Consider the following 21,197-nt stretch of genomic DNA (forward strand, 5'->3'; position numbering starts at 1 on the left):
AGTGGCATCCAAGTGTGATCTGCTGGTTCAGAGGTCCCAGACCACTTGTGGACGGTGACTAGTTCAGGACTAACTGCTGGGAAAACGAGCCTTGTGGGGGGAAAACGGAGGAAGCTATCCTGTTGTGAATTCCACATTGGATGTATGTACGGTATATACTCTTTTTGGGCACATTTGTTTGACTCGGATATCCTTTAAGATCTTCTGCTGCACCATGGAGAAAAGGGTCTTTGTAGAGAGAAGAGGAGTCAGGACACTCACTGTGGAGGTGAATGTCAAGTTTTCTATCCACAGGTTTAGGTTAACTCTTTCCACTATTTTTTCCCAATCACCCACATCCCTTAGAACCAAATTTTACAGGGTGCTGGAGGGACGTAGGTGATCAGGAAAAAGGACTGGCAGCGGTGATCTGGTTGGTTTGTACTTCCTTTAACTAGAGGGAGGAGGTGTCCCAGCATCAGTGACGTGGGCGGGAGAAGGGGGGAGGGAGGTGTGTGTGTTGGAGGCAGTGCCAGCTCAGATGCTGTAGCTCCACCCCTTGCACAAGCAGGCTTCCCTCTTCCTCCTCAGAGGGCATCCAGTTTTAGCTCCCCCAAAACTAGTGGCTAGTCGCACTAGGGCCTTCCGCTTGGGCTCCGGCAGAAATAGCTGAGCCTGATCAAGGTCCCTCTACTGCACCGGCGCGAGCCGTCTGCACCTGCGTAGTAGAGCAAACCCGATTGGGCTTGGCTATTCTCACAGGTGACCGAGCAGGAAGCCAGTAGTGCACCTGTGTGCAGCAGCAAATTACTATGCTATTGTTTAGGTTTTTCCATGGCTTGCAGCACTGGATCAGGGTGACTGAGAAAGGTCAGGGAAGCCTCATTAGGATCCAGAGGCTGCCCCTGCCCGAGATAATTATCCAATCTCTTTCATTTTAAAGAACACAGGTATTCTTTATAGTGACACTTAAGTCATCCCAAAAAAATGAGTTTTACTCACCTGGGGCTTCTACCAGCCCCCTGCAGCCATCCTGTGCCACTCACTGGGTCACTCACTGCTGCTCCGGTCCGCCGCCGGCCAGGGATGGATCTAAGGGGGGGGGGGGGGGGCAGGTGGGTCTCTTGCCCCAGGCACAGTTTGCTGAATTCTTAAAAAGGCAGCAAAATTTGGATGGGGAATGGCAGTTTAGGCGCCAAAACCTGACATTTAGGCGCCAAAACCTGACCTTTAGGCGCCAAAACCTGACCTTGCCCCATGCGCAACTTGGTCTAGATCTGTCCCTGCCGCCGGCAGCCACTTCCGATTTCGGCGACAGGCCCAACAGGCCTGGCCACACATCTGATTCTTTGTGTTCCTGGCCACAATAGCAGTATAGAGGGTGCTATTGCAACCAGGAACGTGAAGAATCACTCGCATTCCAAGGCCTGTCGCCGAAAACGGAAGTGGCTGCTGGCTGGGGACAGGAGCATCTGATCGAGAGTACGAAGCCACAAAATGGCAGCAGGGGGCTGATAGAAGCCCCAGGTGAGTAAAACTCCTTTTTTTGGGATGACTTAAGCATTCCTTTAAATTTACTGCACTGACCCATGCGATGCCAGGGATAGGAAGTACATGTCTGGGGCCATGCCGGGGACACATGAGCGGATGTCGGGATGCTCTTTTTTCTGTGCAACCTAATCTCTTCTACTCATGAGAATGTTATTCCAGTGTGTTGCACAGGGACGGATCGGGGGAGGGGGGGGGGGGGGGCAGGCGGGTCTCTTGCCCCAGGTGCAGTTTGTTCAATTCTTAAAAAGGCGGCAAAATTTGGATAGGGAATGGCAGTTTAGGCGCCAAAACCTGACATTTAGGCGCCAAAACCTGACTTTGCCCCAGGCGCAACTTGGTCTAGATCCGTCCCTGGTGTTGCATGGGCAGTTCCAGAGCACAGCAGGCAGGTCAATGAAAGACAATTATACTGTATACTTATAGTTAGCTGGTTAGCTGGTGAGGATTGCTTTCTTTTTGTTACAGGACCACTATTGCAAACAATTGTAAAATGTAAAGTAGTTGAAAACACATAAATAAAAAGTATATTTCTCCCCAGGTTACTGTCACTTACAGTAGGTAGCAGAAATCTGACAGGTTTTGGAGTAGCCCATCTCCTCATGAGGCATTCTCAGGATTTTCTTTACTTTCAAAAGCACTAGTGAACAGCAGTTGCTCAGTCGAACTGCCAGGATAGTGTGCAAACAGGTAGGGAGGATGGCCAGCATCTTTGTATAGATTTTTTCCAGGTGGTGCTTTTGTAAATAATAAATTCAATTCTGAGATTACCCCATGAAGAAGAGATGGACTAGTCAAAAACCTGTCGGTTCGGTCAGATTTCCTGTACCTACAGTCAGTGGCGGCGCCAGGGGGGTGCTTGGGGGTGCTCGAGCACCCCCTAGAATTGTCCAAGCACCCCCAAAGCACCCCCTGGAGTGAACTGACTTCAGGCGTCTAAAAGACGCCAAGTCAGTTCACACACCGGCAGCACGGAGCAGCAGGCAGGGCTACGGTAAGATGGCCGCCCGGAGCCCTGTTCTGCAGACTTCGGGCGGCCATTTTCCCGTAGCCCTGCTCTCTGCATGCAGGCAGGAAGTCTCGTCGTGACGTCGGGAAGGAAGAGGATCGTGGGCGCGCGGGCGCTGCGCGCCACAATGAGGTCGGGACTCGGGACGGGAGGTCGGGAAAGAAGGTCTTCTGGCTGTAGGTGAGTAAATGGGTTTTTCTTTTCTTTTTCAGGTGATGCGGATTGTGCATATTGGGGTCATATCTGCTACGGATTGTGCATATTGGGGTCATATCTGCCACGGATTGTGCATATTGGGGTCATATCTGCCACGGATTGTGCATATTGGGGTCATATCTGCCACGGATTGTGCATATTGGGGTCATATCTGCCACGGATTGTGCATATTGGGGTCATATCTGCTACCGATTGTGCATATTGGGGCTATATCTGATAACGATTGTGCATATTGGGGCCATATCTGATAACGATTGTGCATATTGGGGCCATATCTGATAACGATTGTGCATATTGGGGCCATATCTGATAACGATTGTGCATATTGGGGTCATTGGACGTGTTTTTTGTTAAAATCTGCTCACATTACGTGTATTTTCTTGAGAAAACCTGCACAATTATGTGAATTTTCAGGGAAAAGGGTCACCAAAACTTGGGCCCTCTGTCTTTGCGTTGCACTTTTAAAGGGAACCCGAGGTGAGAATAATATTGAGGCTGCCATATTTATCTCCCTTTAAGCAATACCAGTTGCCTGGCTGCCGTGCTGGTCCTCTGCCTCTTATTCTTTCAACCATAGACCCTGAACAAGCATGCAGCAGGTCAGGGGTTTCTGACAATATTGTCAGAACTGACAAGATTAGCTGCATGGCTTGTTTCTGGTGTAATTCAGTTCACTACTACAGCCAAATAGATCAGCAGGGCTGCCAGGCAACTAGTATTGTTTAAAAGGAAATAAATATGGCAGCCACCATATCACTCTCACCCTGGGTTCACTTTAAATTACAGTTAGCCCCGCCCTCATCCGGTCATGACCACGCCCATTTTTTCGCCGCGGCGCGCTTCGCGCGCCGCAGGTTGTGGCCACACCCATTTTTGGCGCGGCGCGCTTCGCGCGCCGCAGGTCGTCAGCTCCCCCGGAAATTGGTCCAGCACCTGCATAGCACCCCCTAAAAAAATTTCCTGGAGCCGCCACTGCCTACAGTAAAGTTACAGCAACATAGGAGAAAAGTAATTTATGGCTTATTTTACTATGGAAGAAACATACATCTTATTTGTATGTGTTTACATGTATTTTAAAGTTTACAGTGGTTTCACAATAATGGTCCTTTAATGAAAGTAGCATTACGCAGGAAGGTGGAGGAGCTTTAGGTCTCTAACATCCACCAGCTTCGCTACAAAGGAGTGGAAGAAGACTCCAGTGGCAACTTGAGAAGCTCTAGTGAGCTCCATGCCCAAGAGAGTTAAGGCAGTGCTGGAAAAAAATGGTGATTGATTTAGACCAGCGGATCCCAACCCTCAGGTATGTGCCGCTGCTCTGACCCTCCCTCTGCTCTCAGTAGTCTTATTGTAATTACAATAAAACTACAAAAAGTGGCTTCCGGTAAAAACGGAAAAATGTGTCTTTTAATGCCAACTCCGGTGGCCATTTTTTGTAGTCTTATTGTAGTTCTGGCCAACAAAGGGGTTGAGGAGGAGGAGCAGGGGGAGAGGTGGACTACAGGCTGCATGGTGAGTGGAGGAAGTCCATGCCCTTTGTATAGAAAGGATGTGGCTTCCTCTGGAGGGCATTTTAGCAGCTGCATAGAGAAGCATCTTCACAAAAGTTAGGCAGCAGTCACAATTGTGCCAGTAGCAGAAATCATTATGCCAGCAGCCGTCAGCATTGTGCCAGCAACGACGGTTCATTGTGCCATTTGGGCAGCCAACACAACAGATCTCTCTCCGATCAGATTCAATCAGAAAGAGATCTGTCTCCTGGCTGGGCACCTTTAGCCGAGCGTAAATGAAAAAGAAGGGCAAAAGAGCGGACTGGCACTAGATAATGGTTGACCACTGAGGGGACGGTGTACCCACTGTGCCTCCAGATTGAAGATCCAATGTATCAGCAGCAAGAGAAAAGCGTCCGGGCACCAATGGATTGCAGAAAACACCTTTATTCCATCCTCAGTACAAAGATTAAAAGTTCGATGTTATAGCCTAACAGTCTGTTTCGCAAAGTCTAGCTCTGCTTCCTCAGAGGCAAGAAAATTACATCTTTAAACATCACAGCAACACTTAAAATAGGCTTACCACTCCAGATGTCACTCCCCCCAGCCGAATGAGCGTGAAGACGCCATCCCGAGCCGCCGCCATAAAAGCCCCGCCCCTTCCGGGTACGTCATAGGGGATTCCGTGACCAAAACCGGAACTACGCGGATTGCGTAGTAAAAGGCCGCAGTATCAGGGAGGAGTAACACGGCGGGCGTCCTGTAGTCAGGGCAACCCGCCGTGGAGTACGCCACATCAAAAATCGCTCCTCCCAGCCGAGCACACGTCAAGGGACGCTGCCCCGAGCCGCCGCCATAAGACAACCCCGCCCACTAGAGGCGTGTCGGAGGGGGATCCCATCTTACTAAGCCCGTAGTGTCACTCTTAGCCGCAGTATCAGCGGGGAGTGGCTTGACGGGCGTCTGGTTGTCCAGGCAACCCGTCCTGGTGTGCTAGCCTATAAAATATATAAGAAGAAAAAAAGAAAATTAAAACCAAGTTATTATACAGCAAGCAATTAGAGTACAGACTTATAGAGCATAAGAGCATCTGATTAGAATTTAACCAATTACATATAGAGTAAGCATTTTAAAGGCAGTAGGTAGAGAGAGTGGAGTTATGTCATACAATAACGTACAATTGCTTATGGGCCTAAAGGGTCATCAAGGCTGGGGGAGATCACCGGACCAAGGGAAAAGGAAAATAAGGAAGAAAAGTATATAAGGAAACCAGAGAGAAGAAGGGGAAAGGAGGGAAGAAAGAGAAGAAAAGAAAAAGCCAGCAGGAGGAAGTAAGGATAGAAAGAGAAGGAATTGAAAACAATAAGAGGTTCGGTGAAAGCCCACAGCCTATACTCGTTCAATGCTTATCCAAAAAACACCAAAGTTCATTACGTTCGTTAAGTCCCACCCTCCCACAAGCATCTGTCAAAGAGATCAATCTAGCCTCCTCCCTCCACAAACATTTATCTCTACATCCCCCTCTTGAGGGTATTTGAACTGTTTTTAATCCACAAAAACGAAGGCAATCAGCATTGCCTCCATGTACTTCTCTGATGTGAGCAATCAAGCGACCAGCACCCTTCCCAGTTTTAATCGAATTGTAGTGTTCCTGGAATTTCGCACCCATGGGTCTAGTAGTTTTTCCAATATAATAGCGCCTACATGGGCATAGTACAACATATACTACAAACATAGATTTACAGTGGAGAAGCTCTTTGATAATAATCTCATGACCACCCAAAACAAGTGACTTGCCAGGGAGAAATTGGTGGCAGTGGCTACAATTGTGACACCGAAAATTTCCCTTTGGTCTCATTTTAGTTAGCCAATCCACCTCCCTCACCTCCCTGTACTCACTTCTGACCAATACGTCTCCAATAGTCTTGGCCCTTCTAAATGTCACCATGGGATTTTCATGTAGTTTGGACCCCACATTGGCACTATTTGACACTTCGACCCAGTTCTTATTGATAATTTGGCGGATTCTCGGAGCCTATTTTAAGTGTTGCTGTGATGTTTAAAGATGTAATTTTCTTGCCTCTGAGGAAGTAGAGCTAGACTTTGCGAAACAGACTGTTAGGCTATAACATCGAACTTTTAATCTTTGTACTGAGGATGGAATAAAGGTGTTTTCTGCAATCCATTGGTGCCCGGACGCTTTTCTCTTGCTGCTGATACCTTTAGCCGAGCAACTTGCTGAAATGTGCTAACCTTTGATCACCATTTATGGTTGTGGAACCACCAGGAGATACCACCATCTGTACATGTCTGTAATTTATTGGCCATCATTCTCTCAGAATAACTGCTGATGCTGCTTTGAAGTCTGAAGGCTTTTAGGCCAGAAGGTACAAGGTACCAAAGTTTTACATGAAGAAATCCTACCCAAACCAGCCACCACTGGTATATAAAGGCCAGAGTAAACCTTAGGATACCCTAGCAGAACATAAAATTAAAAATGGGGGGGAGCAGGCATGTGTAGTGGGCTCTCCTCATTGTGGCTGGACTGCGCAGGCATGGTGACACGCGTCCTTGTTCGCCCGCCCACGAGTGCTCTGCGCAGGCCCACTACGTAGTTGTGATGTCACAACTATGTAGTGCGCCTGCGCAGATCACTCCTGGCCGTGGGCGCTCGAACAAGAACGCGTGTCACTGGGCAGCCACAGTCAGCCGAAACCACCCCGACCAAGAAGTACGTTCGGGGGTTGTACTGTACTGGAGGAGTAATTTTATGTTGTGTTAAGGTATCCTTTAAAGAGTTTGGTGTGAGCATTTGAACAATCTAATAGTGGTCTACATTTAAAATTAAATCTTTCCCTTCCACACTCTCCCATAGTTCCCCAAATTTTTGGAGGGGCGTAAAAAAAAGACAATGAAAAAAATACATAAATAGTTACCTTAGGGACTGAACCTTTTTAATATGTATGTCAAGAGGGTATATTACTGTTAATTTTAAATGATGGGCTTGTAATTAGTGATAGATGCAAAACTCAAAAAAATGCACTTTTAATTCAAAATAAAATATTGGCGCTATACAACATTGCAATAACTGGGATAGATGGGCAAAAAAAAGGATTGACTTTTATCTACAGTAGAACGTTTTATTTTAAAACTATAATGGCTGAAAACTGAGAAATAATGTTTTTTTCCCATTTTTTTCTTATTGCTCCCATTAAAATGCATTTAGAATAAAATAATTCTTAGCAAAATGTACCACCCAAAAGAAAGCCTAATTGGTAGCAAAAAACCCCCCAATAAGATATGGATTATTTTGTTGTGATTAGTAGTGATTAATTTATTGGCAAAAGAAAGGGAGGAGCGCTGAAAGGTGAAAATTGTTCTGGTCCTAAAGGGGAAAAACCCCTCAGTGGTCAAGTGGTTAAACACAGGTAGGGTTATTTAATAAATCCAAGTAAAGGCATTTAGGGATAAAAGACTGTAAAGAAAGTTTTGATTACCTGCCAGAGTGAGTTGCTGGCTCTGTGTGTCTGTCCCATGCTTATTCTGAGCCTGGCAGCGGTACTCTCCCACATGTATCTTCTTCACCTTCCATATTCTGACTATACTGTGATTTGGAGATGTTTCCACACTGGGTGATGGAGTGTCCAGTTTTAAAACAGGAAGGGGAAATCCACTAGCTTCGCAAGTTATTGTTACATTTGTATCTTCCAGCACTGGTGAGGCTGGCTGAACATCGAAACGTGTTATCCTTGGCTTCACTAGAGAAGAAAAATACAAAATATAAAAATAAATCATACAGTCAGCAGTTCGTTTTCAGTGTAAGCTTTTTTCAAATACTGTTTTCATTAGAGTGAGAAATTGAGACAGTACATCGCAAATAAGCCATTGAAGCTCTCACTTCTGATGGATGGGAAGAATCTCAATCATTAAAATAAACGTGATGCTATTGCTCTTATACCTCTTTCAGACATTAGAATCAGAATCATTTTACTTCACTAAGCACGACAGAGATGGCATAGTAGCATAAATCACAAACACAGCAATTTGACTATGTACAGTGTGCAGCAGTGCAAACATGATGGTTCTGGGCACTACATTACAGGAAAGATATTGCAGTTTTAGAGCAGGTGCAGAGATGAGCAACTAAATTGATACGTGGGATGGAAGGTCTCACTTACCAAGAAAGGTTAGATAAACTGGGTTTATTTAGTCTAGAGAAAAGATGCCTTAGAGGGGATCTAATTAACATGTATAAATACATCAGAGGGCAATATAATAGCTTGGCGGATGAGCTTTTCGTCCCTAGGCTAGGCCTTCACAAAGGACTAGAGGACATGATCTGCTCATGGAGGAAAAACGTTTTAGCCATTTATTTAGGAAAGGGTTCTTTACAGTAAGAGTGATTAAGATGTGGAATGCATTGCCACAGGAAGTAGTTATGGCAAATTCTATATCTGCATTTAAGGGGGGCTTAGATACTTTACTTGCGTTGAAAGACATCCATGGCTATAATTACTAGGTATTGCCCAGTAGTGTTGATCAAGGGATTTTATCTAATTGCCATCTGGAGTAGGGAAGGAATTTTTTCCCTTCTGGGGCTAATAGGACCATGGGTTTTTCCCTTTTGGGGCTAATAGGACCATGCCTTGTAAGAGTTTTTTCGCCTTCCTCTGGATCAACAGGGATATTTTAGGGAGCAGACTGGTGTTGTACTTTGTTTTCTGGTTGAACTCGATGGACGTATGTCTTTTTTCAACCCAAATAACTATGTAACTATGATTGTCGGTTGAAACATGGGAAAGAGCGGCCTAATGAGTGGGAGTGCGTGAAGAGAGTTCAGAGAGTTAACAGCTGAGGGGAAGAAGCTGTTCCTGTGTCGTGAGGTCCTGGTGGAGATGGCCTGAAACCTCCAGCCTGATAGGAGCCGAGTGAAGATCAATTTTTACTGACAGATTCTTTCAGTATGATTGAATCATATTGGCTTTTCCACCAGTCAGTACTGAGAATGTATGTGGCTGACAACCAATAAAAATCAGGTAAGCAAGGCATGGATGTTGAGAAGGGGTTGGGACGGGTCGGGACAGTTGACAACAGTGATGGGAGGAGGGATGCCGTAACTTCAGGAATTAGCAGGGCAGAGATCATGATGCCAGTAGGGAGGTTAGTAAAGATGTGTTGCCCGACTGATGGAGATGGTGGTCTGGTAAAGGGGGGAGGGGGGGATATCAGAGATGGAAGAGGGGGTGGTGAAGAGGAGGACATAAATGTGTGTGTGGGGGATGAGCCGTGGGGGATGAGCCTTGGGGAATTAAAGTGGCCATACATCTCTAAACTGGACAGCTGAGCCGCCAACCGTTTTGATAATTATTATCGAATCAGATGAAAATCTGTGCTGCTACAAGCATGCCCAATTGAAGATTTGACTGATTTCAGGTGGAAATTGGTTGAAAATATCGATCTGAGATACTGGGAAATCTTGGGCTGACGTGGTCAGTCAAGTGCGATATTGACAAACGGAGAACGCAACGGAAAACCTGACTGTTGTCCCTCAAAATATATTATGTGCCCCCTCGGTGCCTGGGCATTTATACTTTACCTGTCACACTGTCCATCGAGTGTCCTTGCTGTATTTCTGCATTGGCGCCCCATTTGACTAGCAGCATATAGGACATGGGACACGTGTGTGATGTCATTTGGGCTTGGGCTGCCATGAAAACAGGGCTCTAGTTTTTTGTTTTCCCTCCAGGCCAAAGGGTCCCAGTCCTCCCCTGTTACCTGGGCATATTCTGAGTGCCTTCCTCAAAAAAGTCCTAATGATTTTTCACCGATATGTCTGGAAGGGAAACCTCCACGGATTAAGAGACAAATCTTGTACAGTGTAAAATATTTTGATTTCCTCTGAGTCCATGGCGGCCTAGAGGGGGAATAGTAATTTGCACCGTCAGGACTTTTGCAGGAGCAGGATGAGCCATTTTTCAGCTTCACCCAGCAGCCAAATTTCCTGGCATCATTTTTGCATGTATGTCACTGATGACTACTACTAAATGAACTCCATGGTGTGCCAAACTCAACTTTACATGTCTGCCATACCTTACCCTCAGAAAGGTGGAAGCTTACCTGCTAGATCCAGTGTTTGTTCCAGCGTGTCTGTCCCATGCGGGTTCTGCACCGTACATTCGTAGCGGCCTATGTGCTCCTGTTGTAGACTCTGGATTGTTATTGTTTGGTTATTAGGTGAGAACTGTACATCGGATGATGGGGTTTTCCAGCTGTATGTTGGATTGGGGAGGCCATCAGCTTCACAAGTTAGATTCACGTGGTCTCTTATGTCGTGTAAAGGGGGATTTACAGTTATGCTGGATATTTTAGGCTTATCTGAAAGAGAGTAATTGAAGAAAAGTAGTAAAACAAATGACTTTAGGTTGGATGAAGGACTCGCCATACTCGGGTGCTGTCATTGTCTAAGGTTTGGTTCCCATTTGTGACGATCCATTTGGCTCAGAGAGGAGCGTACCAGTTCAGTGTCCGCTCTGCTCCAATTTCTTGTTGTGTTTCGGGAATGTTTTCATCAGAGGTGTAGCCCCCCCCCAAAAAAAAGTTATAAGGCACATTTGTGTCCCCTACTTGCCAATTTTAGGTAGCCAGCAGTAGTACCTGCTGCTGACCCCAGTATAGGTAGCCAGTGATGACCTCTAGCCAGTGATGACCCCTATATAGATGTCAAACGTAGCCCCCTCAGTATAGTTAGCCAGAGGACACCAAGTGTGGGTAAGCAGAGGGACCCCAGCAGTATAGGTAGCCCCCTTAGTATAGGTAGCCAGTGGGGCCTCAGAATAGGTAGGCTGGGGGAACCCTCTATAGGTAGCCCCCTTAGTATACTGTAAATAACCTGGGGGTCCTCTAAAGGGCGCTGTAATCATACAGACAAGGATGCCTGGAGAAGATAGATCGTCAGTGGAGAGAAGAATAACTTCTCTATGCTCCCGCTACAGAGCAACTCTGCAATCTGGGAGGGACACAGCATGCTGCGGACCCCAATATTGACCCGCAAGCCGGGCCCCCCGTGGTGACAAGCCCTTATAGCAACCATTATGGCTACTATGGTGATCCCTACTCTACTGGTTTCTACTAGGAAAATGCATCTGCTGTTCTGGAAAAATGCAGCAAGTCGGAACTTTGTGTTCTGTTTACTGCAACACAGAAAACGTATCTGTTTTTAAATGCAAGTAGAAGCAGACCTATAGGTCTGCATTGGATCCATTTGCTCAATTTTGCTGCACTGCTGGAAACTAGTGGGAACCAAGACTTAAAGTTAGAAATGAATAAAATTAGAGCCTCCCAGTAAACTACCAATAGCTGTGTGTAACACTCTGAAAAATGTCATCAAACATCAGAAGTCATGTGACTCCCTCTGTTCTTCCTTAAAGAGGAACTGTCTTGAAAATCTTAAAATTTCAAACACATACAAATGAGAAGTACATTTTTTCCAGAGTAAAATGAGCCATAAATGACTTTTCTTCGATGTCGCTGTCAGTTACAGTAGGTAGTAGAAATCTGACATTCCCCGACAGGTTTTGGGTTAGTCCATCTCTTCGTGGGGGATTCTCAGCATGGCCTTTATTCTTTATAAAGACATTCCCTGAAAAAGATTTATATAATGATGCTGGACAGCCTCCCAGCTCATGTACACACCGCCCACTGTATTGTAAGTGGACGGCGTTGCAGGAAGTGACGTCAATACCCCCGTCCTGCCCGCTACCCCTCCAGCTCGGTGGCCGGCTCCCCGCACCCACCGACGGGCGGATGCCGCCCCTAGAAATGTGCCGCCTGAGGCAAAAGTTTCACCCCGCCTCATGAGCGGGCCGGCCCTGCCTTTAGAGCACACATGTCAAACTCCGGCCCGCGGGCCAAATCTGGCCCTCGGAGCCATTAAATTTGGCCCTCAAGTGGTTTACCCACTTTGCATTATGTTTGGCCCACTCTAGACCACCAGTGAAGCTATACGGGGGAGTAGGGGGGAAAGCACTAGACACCAGGGAACTGTAGAGGGAAGAGTGGAGGCCTCTAGACACCAGGGAACTGTATAGTGGAGGGTAGATGCCTCTAGGAACCAGGGAACTGTATAAGGGAGGGAGGTGGCCACTAAACATTGAGCTCGCGACTAGGCCCCAGTGTGCAATTTTGGCCCGCAACTAGGCCCCAGTGTACAATTTTGGCCCGCGACTAGGCCCCAGCGTGCAATTTTGGCCCACTTTGTGTATGAGTTTGACACCCCTGCTTTAGAATGAACCTGAGGTGAAAATAAACTGACGAGATAAACAGATGTATTTATCCTCCTACTCCTAAAATGTTTGCAAAACGTTTATAAAGTAGATTGAATGTTTTATTGTCTCTTCTCAATAGTAGTTTATTATGTGTCCCAGAGTTAAAACACATGAACTATTGACCTTGTTCTATTCCCCCACTGCCCTCAGAATTAGTACTCTGCCAGGGAAACTTTTATGGCTGTAATTTACTTACCAGTGAGGTTTACTATATTCCTAATGAGGTACAAGGTACCAACAAGAGAGAAGCTGTTACTTGCATGCCTGAAAATTAACTATTTCAGGCAGTAAAATAAAAAAAAGAAAAACAGCCAGGTTATTAATATGTTTTGCACTGTACATACACTTATCTCATGTCACGTTGCCATGGGTACACTGTAATGACAAGCCAACTCTCCTTTGCAGACACAGATGCTCAGTCCAAACTTCGCTTCCTGCTGCCTACACCATGCTCCTCCATTGACACCTACAGAAGGGAGTTAGAGCAGTAGACTTGCCATGTGTCCTCTAACAGTCTGACTAAGAGGAATAGTGAGCAGCACATGCTCCATGCCTCCCTTCCCAGAACTCTCAGGACTCTGGATTTTGAACCAATAGGAATCAGCGGTGGCCATGTGACTTGTGCTGTTCAATGCAAATATGGAATGTAAGTTAATTTTTTTAGAGTTCACACACCTTAAGGTGGCCACTAAGGGTCAAATGTCCAGAGAAAAATCGTTAGAGCGATCAGAAATTGTGATCGTATTGCTTGTAAATAAACTCAGTTAATGGGCACAATCGATTACAAATGATTATAAAAATAGTCGTCCGATTGAATTTTTGGTCAAACCAAAATTTGGATTTTCTTGTTGGTTAGGATAGATAGGAAGCAAAGATTGTTTCGTTGATGGTGTAGTGAACGATTTTTCATCCAATCAGAATTTCTGATCGCTCAAATGATTTTTCGCTACAAATTGGATCATTAGTGGCCATCTTTAGCTGTGTAGTAGGGTGGGGTTGTTGGGTGGGGGTTGGTTAGTTCCAGTTTGATCAAATCTGTACCTGAACAGGGACTGTAATGTAAAAACAATCCTATTAGTGAGGCCACACTGTCATCTCCCAAACAGGCTTTCTTTCAACTGTTCTTACTGTATATATCATCCAGTATGACTCACCTTCCTATATGGATACTTACATTCTACAGACACCATTACTTCCTTAGAGACTATATCAAAGTTCATAGCTGTACAGCGGTATTCTCCAGCCATGGATTTCTTTGCTGTGACTTTCTCTCCTTCCTTATAGGTTGTTGCGTTGTTCTTCTGGCAGGTCACGTTAGGTGGAGGGTACCCTTTGGCCTTGCAGTGGAAACTGTATTCCAATCCCTCAATCCACACCAGCTTGTCAGGGCAATCTGTGATCTCAGGATCAGCTGGAATATAATAAAGGAAACTGTCACTGGTAGTAATCATAATAATAATAATTCAAAAATGAATTTTGTTGCCCCAAACCAGAGGCAGAGGTACCATGAATCTACCTTAATTATGTGATTCAGGCAGCAAAATCTAGGGGGCGGTGTTTGGATATACAGTTTGGACCATCTGGCGCCTGCCTCCTCTCCACTGTCTGGCCTGCCTTTCTGACACATACACCACCCATCTTATCTGCCTATCCCCGAATTACCGTCCTCATTCGATTGATGGCACCTGCCTCCCTTCCCTATGACATTTTAAAGAAAAACTCAGACCAAAAATTGAACTTTATCTTAATCAGTAGTACCCCTTTTACATGAGAAATCTATTCCTTTTCAAAAACAGACCACCAGGGGGCGCTGTATGACTGATATTGTGGCGAAAGCCCTCCCACAAGATACCCCTCCCACAAGAAAAGTTCAAACTTTTGGCAGTTTCCTGTCTGTGAACCTTGTTGCATTGTGGAAAATAGCTGTTTACAGCTGTTTCCAACTGCCAAAAACCATGCAGCAGCTACATCACCTGCCAACAGTAAAAGACAAAGGGCTTGAGTCACTATGCGGTGCTAACCTACTTAGCACGTCTAAAGTCTTTAGGCGCGCTAATCAGGGTGCTAAGTAGGTTAGCACCGGTTTTCTCAATCAGACCGCGCGCAAAGTTTTAGTCCCATAGGCTTTAATGGGCACTTCTCGTGGAGTTTTGCGCGCGAAAAGCTCATTTAGACATGCTAAGGGGGTTTTCACAGGTGTGCTAACAATTAGCACCACTTTGTGAATCAAGCCCAAAGACTTATGTAGAGCTTTTCTCCTGGCGGACTCAAAGCGCCAGAGCTGCAACCACTAGGATGCACTCTATAGGCAGTAGCCGTGTTAAGGAGACTTGCCTAAGGTCTCCTACTGAATGGGTGCTGGCTTACTGAACAGGCAGAGCTGAGATTCAAACCCTCGTCTCCCATGTCAGAGGCAGAGCCCTTAACCATTACACTCCCCAGCCACCAGTAAAATGTTCACTAGAGTTCCTCTTTAAAGGACCACTATCGCAAAAAAGTAGGCAGTTAGAATCTCAAAGAACCAGGTTTTTGGGCCAGTCCATCTCCTTATGGGGATTCTCAGGGTTTTCTTGTTTTCAACAGCATTTCCTGAACAGCAGTTTAACCTTCCTGGCGGTTGAATTTTTCTGCCAAACAGGCAGAAATCCTTTTTTAAAAATGTTTTGTTTTTGTGTTTCATGTAAAGCTACCAGAGTGGTAGCTACATGAAACACCACTAGAGGGCGCATGTGTCCCTCTAGTGCGATCGTTGCCGGCATCAATAGCAAACAGGGGAACGCGTATATAACGCGCTCCCCTGTTTGGCTTCTCCTGTCACCATGGCGACGTTTGGAATGACGTCATGGACGTCAGCCGACGTCCTGACGTCAGACGCCTCCGATCCAGCCCATAGCGCTGCCTGGAACTCATTGGTCCAGGCAGCGCAGGGCTCTGGCGGGGGCCCTCTCCCTGCCGGTGCGTGCGGGCGATCGCCGCAGAGCGGCGGCGATCAAGCTGTACACGCGGCTAGCAAAGTGCTAGCTGCGCGTACAGCACTTTAAATGGCCCAAATCGCCCCACCAGGGGCTGAGATATCTTCCTGCGCGGCATAGCCCAAGCTCAGCTCGGGCTTACCGCCAGGAAGGTTAACTGCCAAAATAGTATACCAGCCTCCCTATTTTGTCAGTTAGACTTTGCAAATGCTGTTCAGGAAATGCAGTTGAAAACAAAGAAAACCCTGAGACTCGAGGAGATGGACTGGCCCAAAACCCGGTTCTGTGAGATTTTAACTGCCTACTTTTTTCACGATAGTGGTCCTAAAAGCAGGTGAGGTGTTGGTAGATGCCTCATATCTACAGTTAAACACCATCATCGGCAAGAGATTACCATGGCCAGTCAGAGGGGAAGCTTTGGCACATGACCTATCGGGGGAGGGGGGGGGGGGGTGCTGGCACCAGACTGGCCAATCACTGCCGCCTGCCTCTCCTTTTGCTAACTGGTGCCAATGATCTCGCAGATGAGACCACGGCACTGCCATTGGGCCAATCACTGTACTCGAAACAGTAGCAGTGACATCTGATCGGTCACATCAATAGCAGTGACCGATCAGATGTCCCCTCTGACTAGCCATGGTGATCTCTTGCCAGTCATGGGGTTTATATGAGGGGTACATATGATATGAGGTATATATGATCAGGGTGTATATATACTGTAAGCATTTCTGAAGAGGGTGGGGCAGTTTGTGGCGCATTCCTCCAAAGTTTGCTTCAGGCAGCAGAAAGTCTAGAACCAGCCCCGCCCTAAACCATCCTCTCTCAACGTTTTGTTGCCTTGTTTCCTGTAATTCTGATTTACCTTGATGACTACTAGTGAGTAATATTATAAGGACATGGCTACTCTCTGTTTCCCTTAATTGTTACTTGTAACGATCGGTGTAACACAGAGAGGGTCTGATTACCGGTGAACTGCAGTGTCACCGAGAATGCAGAATATACCCGATTTTTGGTGATCTGCAGTATCACCGATAATCAGATATATATTCTAACCTCTGGACACCTGAGTAACGAGTGAGTGTTATGCAACGGTAACTTTGAGTACACACAGAGGAATGTTCCTTCCGTAGGCCTAGACTCTCCCAGGGGAGGAGCTAGGCAGAAGGTGGGAAGGACAGAGTAGGAGTGACACCAGTGAGAGGGTGTCACTCACAGGTCTGGGAACTGCCTCTGACAGTAAGGCTAGTTCTCGAGGTCGGACAAGCCAGGTCGTTAACACACAGACAGATCAAGTACAGATTCAGGAGACAGGTGCAGAATCCAGTGAACAGGCAGGGTTTGGCAACAGAGTATCAGAAGTAGCAAGGTACAGAATCAGGAGGCAAATACAGAGTCCAGGAACGAGCAGAGTTTGGCAACAGGAGATCAGAAGTAGCAAGGTACAGAATCAGAGTTCAAAGGAATGGTCAGGCAGGCAGAAGGTCATAACAAATAATACAGTTCAAATTCCTAACGCTAAGGTGTGAGATCCTTGGCCGTCAACACCTTTGGAAACTATGCTAGTACACAGATACAGACAAGGTCTGAGTGCTACCACGTAGTGATCGCAACGCCCGACACCAGAGAAATGCCCAGCACCCAGTATATATACATCAGTGCTCTCCAGCACCTCCCTTAATTGCTGGACCAATGAAAGTTGCTGCAATTGTCAGCTGACCGGCCTGGTCAGCTGACCTTCCTCTGACTGCCATAAAAGCCCTTCCTCTCTGCGCGCGCATGCGTCCTCCTAAACCAGTGTGGACTATCAGTCCCAGCCACACCAGTCATGTGTTGTAATATTGTATGGGATGCGGAATCTGCCGCCACGCTGTCTGAGCGTGCGGCGTTTCCTCCGCGTCCCACCTTACTGAGAGAGGCAGGCCCATGCGTACAAACCGCCGCGTCAGACGCGGCGGTTTCTCCGCATTCCGCTATGCCAGCCGCGGAAACAGCCGGCTCATTTTGCGTCCATGCGGCGGCTTTTCCGCGTTTCTTCACAGTACCCCCCCCCCTGAGGAGTGGACTCCGGATAGCTCCTTCCAGGCTTCTCAGGATGTAAAGCGTGGAATTCACTTTTCAGTTTGTCAGCATGCATGCGACCTTCAGGTACCCATGATCTCTCCTCAATACCATACCCTTTCCAATGAACCAGATATTGTACTGAGTTCTGAACTATGCGTGAGTCTAAAATCTTCTCTACCTCGTACTCAGGTTGGTCATCTATCATCACAGGAGGAGGAGGAATGGGACCCACATGGACTGGTGGCTGAAGCAGAGACACGTGTAAGGATCTTACGCCACGCATACTGGCAGGAAGATCAATGGCATAAGTAACATTGTTGATCTTTTTTGTTACTGGGAATGGACCCACAAACCTGGGCCCCAACTTGGCTGAAGGCTGTTTTAAGGTTAAGTGACGTGTGGATACCCAGACTAAGTCCCCTGGTTGAAATTTCCATTCTAAGGAACGTTTTTTGTCAGCTTGACCTTTCTGACTTTGAAACACTTTCCCCAAGTTATTTTCCACAATCTCCCACACGTCCTTAAATGACTTTTGCCAGGCCTCCAGAGCTGGAAACGGAGTGGAAGCGATTGGCAATGGGGAAAATTTGGGCAGCTTCCCAGTAACCACCTGAAATGGACAGAATCCCGTGGATGAGCTCTTCAAATTATTGTGTGCGAATTCCGCGAAGGGCAAAAACTTGACCCAATCATTTTGCGCCTCCGCGACGTAACACCTCAAAAACTGCTCCAATGACTGGTTGACTCTTTCCGTCTGACCATTGGTCTGTGGGTGGTAGCCTGACGAAAATGACAGCTCTATGCCCATTTGGTGACAAAATGCCCTCCAAAATCTTGACACAAATTGGACTCCCCGATCTGATACTATGTTTTCCGGAATGCCATGCAAACGGAAGATGTGACTGATGAATAAATCGGCCAATTCCTGGGCCGAGGGGAGTCCTTTCAGGGGCACAAAATGGGCCATTTTACTAAAGCGATCGACTACCACCCAGATGACCGACATACCTTCAGACCTGGGAAGCTCACCCACGAAATCCATGGACAAGTGGGTCCACGGTTCACTTGGGGTGGGCAAGGGCTGCAATGTTCCTACAGGTGCCAGCCGGGAGGGCTTACTTTTTGCACACACCGCACACTCTCTGACATATTCTTTGCAGTCTGTCGCCAAGGACGGCCACCAAGCACACCTGGCAACCAGATCCTGTGTTCTGGAGGCCCCAGGGTGTCCTGCGTTCTTGTGTGTGCGTGAAACATCTGCAGAATCTGGAGGCGGAATGGCAACGGTACAAACATAACCCCCTCGGGTTTCCCCTCCGGAACGTCCTGCTGGAAGGGACTTAGAGTCTCTATCCAGTCCCCCCAAGTTTCAGTGGTTGCTAGAACCAGTCTTTGTGGGACAATGGTCTCCGGGGCGGAGGGCTGTGCTGTCTCTGGCTCAAAGCATCTGGACAGGGCATCTGCCTTGATGTTTTTACTACCCGGAGTGTACGTAATTATAAACCTGAACCTCGAGAAGAATAATGACCATCGAGCCTGACGGGGGCTTAGTCTCCTAGCCCCCTCGATGTATTCCAAATTTTTGTGATCAGTGTAAACCGTAATTGTATGTTCTGCTCCTTCCAACCAATGACGCCATTCTTCAAAGGCCAATTTGATGGCCAGGAGCTCTCTGTTGCCTATATCGTAGTTTCTCTCTGCCGGAGAGAACCTACGACAAAAATAGGCGCATGGGTGCAATCTACCCTGCAACCCTGACCGCTGAGACAGCACAGCCCCTACCCCGACCTCCGAGGCGTCTACCTCAACAATGAAGGGATAGGCGGTGTCAACATGTCTCAGGATGGGTGCGGAACAAAACAAATCTTTCAGAGTGGAGAAAGCATGCAGGGCTTCTGGAGACCAGCGGGTGGTATCTGCCCCCTTTTTAGTGAGACTGGTAAGGGGTGCAATGACCGTGGAATACCCCTTTATGAACCTTCTATAGTAATTGGCAAAGCCTAAGAACCTTTGAATAGATTTCAAGCCCACAGGTTGAGGCCATTCCAACACAGCCGAGACTTTGGCAGGGTCCATAGACAGGCCCGAGGTGGAAATTATGTACCCTAAAAAAGTAACAGATGTCACCTCAAAGATGCATTTCTCCAATTTAGCATAAAGTGAGTTTCGTCTTAATTTGTTCAATACAAATTTAACGTGTGTCCTGTGTTCAGAGAGATTGTTAGAGAAAATACGTATATCATCTAGATACACCAACACGAATTTGCCCAACACCTCCCTGAATACCTCATTAATTAGTTCTTGGAAGACGGCCGGGGCGTTACACAGCCCGAAGGGCATAACTAGGTACTCGTAACGCCCGTCGGGCGTGTTGAAGGCCGTCTTCCATTCATCGCCCTTTCTGATCCGTACCAGGTTGTATGCCCCCCGTAAATCCAATTTTGAGAAGATCTTGGCGTCGGTAACCTGTGTGAACAAGTCATCTATCAGAGGCAAGGGGTAGCGATTCTTCACTGTGATTTTATTTAGGCCCCGGTAATCAATACATGGCCGCAGGCCTCCGTCTTTTTTCTTAACAAAAAAGAAGCCTGCACCAGCGGGCGACCGGGAAGGGCGAATGAACCCCTTGGCTAAATTTTCACGAATGTACTCCTGCATGGCCACTTTCTCTGGCCCAGATAAATTGTAGAGATGACCCCTAGGGAGCATACAACCAGACCGTTTATCTTCTAGGGGTAAAAGTCGTGCGCCTAGGGCAGGGGTGCCCAATAGGTCGATCGCGATCTACCGGTAGATCGCGACCGCCTCCTGAGTAGATCGCGGCCGCCTGGCCGCGTGATGTCATAAACTGAAGCCGCAGCTGCGGCTGTCAGATTTTGCTGCATTAGCAGCATCACCGAGAAGAAAGGAGAGGCGCGGCTAAGGAGGAGGCGTGACTGAAGTGTAGAGGAGCGAATGAGGAGACAGGTCTCCTCCCCTCCAGGCCATGTGACACCCACACACTGCATCTCCACCTCTCCAGGCTGCCTGCGTGAGCAGCGTCTTCTCCCCAAGCTGGTGTGAGGGTCCCTGGGGGCCACCTGAGCATTAGAGCAAGTATGCCAACATTCCCGGATCTAGAATTGTGCCATGTCCTTCAGGTGGCAGACATTAGCAGGCGGCATCCACTGTTCAGAGAGCTGGCGACACTGCCATACATTACCTAATGCTGCTCTCATCATGCCTAGAGAGTCGCTGTGCAGACACCCCACTTTGCTCTGCCCTGCCTCAGCTCGTGTGTGTGCAGCTGGTGGGGAGGCTGCTAGCTACCAAGGTGTGATACTGGAGCAAGTGAGCAGACTCTCTCCCTCCGTGCAAGCAGTGTCAGCGTCTTCCTGTGAAGTACAATATGCCATCTCTGCACAGGGGAGACAATGTACACCAGCACGCTTCCTTGCTAGTTAAGAGTACTGACATTTTAATTTATTGCAGCTTGGCCTCTGTCCTCGGAATAACAGCCACTCTCTGCATGTCTCTTTCTATACTGGACACACATAGCAGGCAGCGTCTGTTCACAAGGAATGTCAGCGATGCCTCATAGTGTGCACAGAGGCTGCCCTGT

General features: G+C 47.3%; 1 protein-coding gene across 1 annotated transcript in view; it reads right to left on the minus strand.

Moving 5' to 3' along the window:
* Window positions 1–21,197, minus strand: part of LOC137562744 (intercellular adhesion molecule 5-like) — a 98,664-nt gene that overhangs the window by 19,717 nt on the left and 57,750 nt on the right. Inside the window, exons 3-5 of the mRNA XM_068274392.1 lie at window positions 13,738–13,974; window positions 10,357–10,614; window positions 7,737–7,997 (exon numbers count right to left, since the gene is read on the minus strand). Of these exons, the coding sequence (XP_068130493.1) occupies window positions 7,737–7,997; window positions 10,357–10,614; window positions 13,738–13,974 (756 nt within the window). The remainder of the gene's footprint in view (window positions 1–7,736; window positions 7,998–10,356; window positions 10,615–13,737; window positions 13,975–21,197) is intronic.

Source organism: Hyperolius riggenbachi, chromosome 3 (assembly GCF_040937935.1).
Source record: "Hyperolius riggenbachi isolate aHypRig1 chromosome 3, aHypRig1.pri, whole genome shotgun sequence".
Taxonomy (NCBI): domain Eukaryota; kingdom Metazoa; phylum Chordata; class Amphibia; order Anura; family Hyperoliidae; genus Hyperolius; species Hyperolius riggenbachi.